At 42.6% G+C, this 7687-nt stretch overlaps 1 protein-coding gene across 6 annotated transcripts in view; it reads left to right on the plus strand.

The window, feature by feature from the left end:
* Positions 1-6617, plus strand: part of PHLPP2 (PH domain and leucine rich repeat protein phosphatase 2) — a 78584-nt gene extending 71967 nt beyond the window's left edge. For all 6 annotated transcript variants that reach the window (XM_034940624.3, XM_034940627.3, XM_034940626.3 and 3 more), the window contains one exon: positions 1533-6617. In XM_034940624.3, coding sequence (XP_034796515.1) covers positions 1533-2687 — 1155 coding nt within the window. In that variant the 3' untranslated portion in view covers positions 2688-6617. The remainder of the gene's footprint in view (positions 1-1532) is intronic.
* The last annotated feature ends 1070 nt before the right edge of the window (positions 6618-7687 follow it).

A 7687-nucleotide genomic window follows, 5' to 3' on the forward strand; every position in this document is an offset into this window, starting at 1 on the left:
TAAATTTTTAGTTATTTTATTTTTATTTTTTTTAGAGACAAGGTCTTGCTGTGTTATCCAGTTTGGACTTGAACTCCTGGATTAAGTGATCCTCCTGCTTTAGCCTCCTGAGTAGCTGGGACTATAGGCACATGCCACGGCACCTGGCTTCAGATAACTTCTTGTTTGACTAGTCTTTTTATAGAATTTGGATAATGTTTAGATTTTTCTTTTCTTTTCTTTTCTTTTTTTTTTTTTTGAGGCAGAGTTTCGTTCTTATTGCCTAGGCTGGAGTGCAATGGCGTGATCTTGGCTCACCACAATCTCCACCTCCCAGGTTCAAGCGATTCTCCTGCCTCAGCCTCCTGAGTAGCTGGGACTATAGGCATGCGCCACTACACCTGGCTAATTTTGTGTTTTTAGTAGAGACGGGGTTTTTCCATGTTGGTCAGGCTGGTATCCAACTCCCATCTCAGGTGATCCGTCCACCTCGGCCTCCCAAAGTGCTAGGATTACAGGCGTGAGCCACCGTCCCTGGCCAATGTTTAGATTTTTCTTAGGGGATTGTAGACAAGTAGGAAGTATTTTTATAAATGTTATTTTAACCACAAACATTTATTGTTTGTCCATTATTTGCCAAACACCATACCTTTATTATTTTCCTTAATCTTAACAGTAACTCCCATGAATTGGTGGGCCCTAGCCCCAGAGTTTCTAATTCAGTGGGTAGTTGTTAAACTCCCATTTTCATTTTACAGATGAAGAAAGTACAGTTTAGAGTTTATGACAAATTCTGGCGAATAAGCTCAGTTCTTCTCCCAGAGGGTGATTGCAACTGTGATATTAATTTATTGATGACTTTAGAGTTTTGTTTTGTATTTTTTTCTTTTCTTGAAATCAGTACAACAAAGTGTCTGGCTTGTGAGCATTCCCATCCTGCAAGCAGGGTTACTCTGTTTCCTCTAAGTTTTGAATTACAGGGATTTTGATTTGATCGCTATTTATTCTTGATACAGTCCCCAGAGCATAGGTAAATTATGCTGCACATCTCAGACTCCCCTTTTTTAGGCTGAATAACCTTAGAGATTATTTGATGCCTTAACTGCCAAGATTGTCTTTGCCATTGGTATCTTTTCAGTCCCAGCTGACACCCCTTTAAGTGAGAAATCACTTTTAGTGACCTTTCTGTTTCATCCTCTCTGAGAGTACTAGTGATAGAGAATTAATGATAGTTCTGCTTACTGTTTTTCTGTCATGTTTCTCTATTTATAGACATACTGAGGCCTGTTCTTCATGTTAAAGCAAACATCTTTTGGGATGGTGGTGCCTTTTAGTCACTTATTTTTACTTGGCTCTATAGTAACCATATAATATTTTGTCTTTTAGGACTTCTCTACATTTATTTGTGTGCATCCATTTAAAATTATACTAATCCATAGGAAAAATCATATATAAATTGTTTTATTATAGTTCCCTAAGCACTGTGATCTAGAAAGATAAGTTGGCTCTCATCGTTGCTTGTTTCTCAGAATTTGTGTCCTGCTCTTCTGTAGGACAACAAAGTGAATGGGGTAACCTGCTGTACCCGGATGCTGGGCTGTACATACCTCTACCCTTGGATCCTCCCCAAGCCCCACATATCTTCCACTCCGCTGACCATTCAAGATGAGTTGCTGATTCTGGGAAACAAAGCATTGTGGGAACACTTGTCCTACACAGAAGCTGTCAATGCTGTACGTCATGTACAAGACCCATTAGCAGCTGCTAAGAAGCTGTGCACATTAGCGCAGAGCTATGGCTGTCAGGACAATGTAGGGGCGATGGTAGTTTATTTGAATATTGGTGAGGAAGGCTGCACTTGTGAAATGAATGGGCTCACCCTCCCCAGTCCTGTGGGATTTGCTTCAACCACCACTATCAAGGATGCCCCTAAGCCAGCCACTCCATCCTCTAGCAGTGGGATTGCCTCTGAGTTCAGCAGTGAGATGTCCACCTCAGAGGTGAGCAGTGAAGTGGGGTCCACTGCTTCTGATGAGCATAATGCTGGGGGCCTGGACACTGCCTTGCTTCCGAGGCCAGAGCGGCGCTGCAGCCTCCACCCAACACCCACCTCTGGGCTGTTTCAGCGCCAGCCTTCTTGTGCTACCTTCTCCAGTAACCAGTCTGACAACGGCCTGGACAGTGATGATGACCAACCCGTTGAGGGGGTCATAACCAATGGCAGCAAGGTAGAGGTGGAAGTAGACATCCACTGCTGCAGGGGGAGGGATCTGGAGAACTCACCGCCTCTCAGAGAGAGTTCTCCTACCCCGTGTTCTGAGGAACATGCTAGAGGGTCGTGTTTTGGGATCCGAAGACAGAACAGTGTGAATAGTGGCATACTCCTGCCAATGAGCAAGGACAGGATGGAGTTACAAAAGTCTCCCTCCACCTCCTGCCTCTATGGGAAGAAACTCTCCAATGGCTCTATTGTGCCCCTAGAGGACAGCCTGAACCTCATTGAAGTGGCCACAGAAGTGCCCAAGAGGAAAACTGGCTATTTTGCTGCCCCCACTCAGATGGAACCAGAGGACCAGTTTGTTGTGCCTCATGACCTGGAAGAAGAAGTGAAGGAACAAATGAAACAGCACCAGGACAGCCGGCTCGAGCCTGAGCCCCATGAAGAGGATCGGACCGAGCCCCCGGAGGAGTTTGACACAGCACTATGACTGCCCCACTGGGCACAGTGTGGGAGGAGGCTGTGCAGGGTTGGGGTAGGGACTTGCTAGAGGCATTCTGCCTCTACATTTCTTTTTGTTTGTTCGTTTTTGTTTGTTTGTTTTTTTGAGACGGAGTCTTGCTCAGTCGCTCAGGCTGGAGTGCAATGGTGCGGTCTCGGGTCACTGCAACCTCTGTCCCTGGGTTCAAGCCATTCTCCTGTCTCAGCCTCCCGAGTAGCTGGGATTACAGGCACCTGCCATTATGCCCGGCTAAGTTTTATTATTTTTTTTAGAGACGGGGTTTCACCATGTTGGCCAGGCTGGTGTTGAACTCTTGACCTCAGGTGATCCACCCTCCTCCGCCTCCCAAAGTGCTGGGATTACAGGCCTCAGCCACCACGCCCAGCCCTGCGTCTACATTTCTAAACCATAGCTGTGTGGGGTTGAACTCGGAGCCAAAAAGTGTGAGAGCCATCAGGGGCTGGCTCTAGATAAACTGGTAGCCACTATCAGTGTTAAGTTTCACATTTAACCTGCATTGGAATTCCCAGGGGTACTGGGAAGAAAGCAGCTGTTCTGTATCAGTCCTACCACCTGCCATTAACCCTTTCTCTCCTAGGATCATTTTGAGAATTTGCCTGCCTGGGCAGGAAAGGGACTATTTCTGTGGAGGAAAAAAGTGAAGATTGATTCTCTTTACTAGTTGCTGCTGATGGATCTCTGTGACAGAGAAATCACCTTATCTCAGACTAATGGGGTGTGATGTGACTAGTCACATGGCTTTTCATTCTTCTCTACGAGAATACAGCCTATCAAAATGATGTCTGTTGGAAATGTAGAACCAATCAAACATAATTTATGTATGTAATGTAATGAGAGCACTTTTCATTGACTGTGAACTTTTTATTTTTGAATCTGCACTCGAGCCAATCTTCTTAGAGGCAGCCCGGCACCTTCATCCATAGGCAGAGAGAGAACTGGGTGTTGGAGACTTACTCGAGGGTATAGGAAGGGCCCTGTGAAGTTGATTTAACTTTTGGATGTCAGACTGTGAAAGCTCCTGAGAAACTTGGGGTAATAGGATCTTCTTTTGGGGATGAAAATGGGGAAGGCGTGAGGACCTAGACTACTTCTCCCTAGATCAGAAAAAGAGAATATTACCCCTTGACAAATATGATACCTGCTAGGTATTTCCCAGGGAAATTTAGGGATTGGCCTCTTTCCCTAGCATGTGGAGGAATTGGCAGACAGCTTCCTAAGGGCGGGGAGGGGGGGCCCAAGGCTGACACTGCTTGCATCCACGTGACCTTAAGTTATGGCAGATGACTCTGAAACAGACTGAGGCCAGTGAGAACAGATCGATGGAGCACTCAGGTTAGACTTGTTCCTTCTCCTATGCTGGAGGAGAGGGATGGTTCTCTAGAATGTTGGAGGTGAGTTGAGAGCTTGCCTCTTGAATGTTGAACAGTGTACTCTTCTGAAAACTGCATATTCACTTTATGTGGTTTCAGAATACTGGGCTCAATACTAACATAAGAAAGACACTTCATTGAGAAATTCTTAAGCTTACAGAAAACCTATACTTTTTGCACATTCCACATAACCCTAGCAAAATGCAGTTTCTTCATATTTCTGTCACTTTTTCCATTGGAAGATTTGCTTAGGAAAATTAATTCCTGTTTATTCCCACAAAATGTTGGCATTGCTTGATTTTACCCAATGGGGAATGTGCTTTGAATTTTTGAAACACTTTTACAATTAAAAATAAAGTAGAGCCATTTTTAATTTGTTTCTTCAGAAACTATGTTAAAGAGAGGGTTAAATATAAATATATTTTCGTGTGTATTTTTGGGAAGATTTTTGTTCAAAGCAATAGTCAAAAATCAGATGACCTGTCCATAATAATTATGTGTCTTCATCTTCTCAGAGGCCCCATGCTCATATGCACGTGTCATTGGGATACACTCTTGGGGGATTTGGTACACTCTAATGGATGTCTAATGTTCAACCCCTCGAGAATCTGAACTTGAGTCCCCAGATTGTCAAACTACTGGTCAGCTATTGAGAATTTTAGAACTCAGGTCTTTGATTTGAAATAGGGAACATAGTGGCTCACACAGAGTTTAGGTGCTGTTAGAAAGATGGGAACAAGAGTGTTTTGCCACCTTATTTTTATATGGGAAATTTTTTTTAATGAAGAAAAAATGAAAATGAAATAACAGGATGATAGTGATGAGTGATGTAAAACATCTTACTTAGACGGCAGAACCTTCGGGTTGTAGAATAGTGATGTCTGAAAATTAAAGTTATTTTGGGAATACACCACTTTAATAGTATAGTCTTATAAAAATTATTCATTATGGTGAACCCCTTTCTTGTCTGCTATTCGTTTCCCACCCTACTTATTGGAACCACCTCAAAACCCAGTTCTGAAATGACCTTACCAAAAGTAAATGTATTTATTTTTTAGTCAGCAGAACGCTGTAATTCCAAATGTTGTTCTGTGTGGTAGAATTTTTTTTCAGGAACCATTAGGGTGTATTGAAAATCTTTGTTATAGGCGATACCAAAACTGATTATTCTTCTTTGCAGTCTGCTTTAATTCATGTCCTTCTGCAGTTGCTCTGTATTAAAACAGGGTAAAAAGGCCATAGCCCATTATGAAAAATATAATACAAAACTCTTTGACCTATGAGGTAACTTACAGACATTGTGTTTTCTAAACAGGCTGTCAGTGAAAGCCCGTATCTGTCTCCAGGTGAATGTAATCTACTTCCGAGTACTTTACCCAGAGGATGTGTTCCCCGGGTGGGCAGAGTACAGTTGATCTCTAGCACAGACAAGAGATTCTGGCCTTTGCATATTCTCAGGTCTCTGTGCGTACCTCCCATTGAGTAGAGAAGCTTAAGATAATTTCTGAGAGAAGAACACTGCTGATTGTGGGAGCAGTTTAGGAGTCCATGGAAGAAAGAAAAATACATGTGTCTTGGCAGCCATGGTGTATTTTTGTCCAAATGGATTGGAAGGATATTTGAATATTTGAATGTTGGTATGACATAAAGCTGCAGTGCACTATAGAGTCAAGTCATTGAATTACCACTCCTGATACAGGGCTTTATTGTACTACTGTGAAGTGTATGTGTGCAATACACTGGTGTACGGAAGAGCCAGCAGGAGCAGCGTGGTCATTGCTGGGTGCTATTACAGTTGCTTGTAGTGAGTGCTGTTTTCCAGGAGATAGAGCCAGTTGGGTGTGGCAGATCTACTGAATATCAAATGATGCTCTTCTTCCCATGTAGACCTTCAGCAAAAGCCGGTACTTGGAAGCCACAGGCTCACCTTCTCTATCTATCCAATAATTATTAATGAAGAGACCTCCATAAGGGAGCAGCTGGCTGTTATCGATAAATGTACCAATTATTAAATAATTAGTCTCCAAGCCATTCAGTGATGTCTTCAGCATCACTATAGAACTGTCTAGTGTCACTTTTTACTTCCTTCTGGGTGGAGGCTTTCAGACTCCCAATCATGAAGGCAAGTTAATCTTTCCAGTTAGTGACTTTTGCCCCATAGTTGGGGTAAGCACTTCCTAGATTGAGAAAAAGCAGCTACAGTCAATCCTGCTCTGTTTCCCTCATTTGGTGATCAGTCAGTCACACATAAGTTCCTTGTATTCTAAATTTCATGCACTTCTCCCAGATGCTATAGGGTTTTCTCTCACTGTTGCCAATGGATGTCATCCAGACAGTGGGCTCATATCTTACGGTTTTGTGCAATCATTGTCGTATTGTAGTCTTAAGACTCATTATAGTGTATTTTTGATATTTTTGAAATGTGTTAAATTTTTTAATTCAATAATATGAGCCAGAGCATGTTGCAGCAAATCTATTGTTTGTAAAAATAACAGTAACAATAATAAATAAAATGAAGTGGAATCTTTTTCATGGCTTTGTTTTAAAATGGAGTGCTTGTTATTTCATAAGTATTTTAGCATGAAGCTATAATTTTCTCTCTTAACTTGTTTGTAGAATTGGGTTCTTAACCAAAAGCACCTGCAGGATTTTCCTGGGGAAGATAAGTGAGAACAAACACATGAAACCACATTCCGTGACACTGCAAAGCTATGAGTTAAGGCAAGAATAAATATTTTTGATCAGCTTTTAAGCTGAAATGGCAATACAGATTTTTACTTTATGAAACACTATATTTTGCCTTGGTTTATATGCTTACAGAAATCACAACGCCAGGAAAAAGGAAAAAATCAGGAAACACCGTCCTTATTGACATGCAAATTAGTTGACTAGCAGAAACTCAACTGTAAACAATCCACAGCTCTGTCTAAATGACAGCTGACGACACCATGGAAAAGCCGGTCACATTTTTCATGACAGCTTTGGTGTAAGAAGGAACTTCAGAGTCTTGGCTCATGAGCTCCAGTTAAGTGGGTGTCTCCCATAATCTCTGGGCTTTCAAGCAATATTAGCTACCTCTCATTGATTGATTGATTGATTGAGACAGGGTCTTGCTCTGTTGCCCAGGCTGGAGTGCAGTGGTGTGATTTTGGCTCATTGCAACCTCTACCTCCCATGCTAGCATGATCCTCCCACCTTAGCCTCCTGAGTAGCCAGGGCTACAGGCAGGCACCATCACACCCAACTAATTTTTGTATTTTTTGTAGAGACATGGTTTTGCCATGTTGCCCAGGCTGGTCTCGAACCCCTGGGCTCAAGGGATCTGCCTGCCTTGGCTTCTCAAGGTGCTGGGATTACAGGCATGAGCCACTGCACACTGCCTGCTACCTCTCATTTTAAATAAAGGTCAAGATAAAGTCATTTTGGAAGTTTCCTCTTCATCTACCAGAAGGAACATTTATTTATTTATTTAAGACGATATCTTGCTCTGTCACCCAGGCTGGAAGTGCAGTGGTGTGATCTTGGCTCAGTGCAACCTCTGCCTCCTGGCTTCAAGCTATTCTGCTGCCTCAGCCTCCCAAGTAGCTGGGACTAGCG

Source organism: Pan paniscus, chromosome 18 (genome assembly GCF_029289425.2).
Source record: "Pan paniscus chromosome 18, NHGRI_mPanPan1-v2.0_pri, whole genome shotgun sequence".
In the NCBI taxonomy this organism is placed as follows: Eukaryota; Metazoa; Chordata; class Mammalia; order Primates; family Hominidae; genus Pan; species Pan paniscus.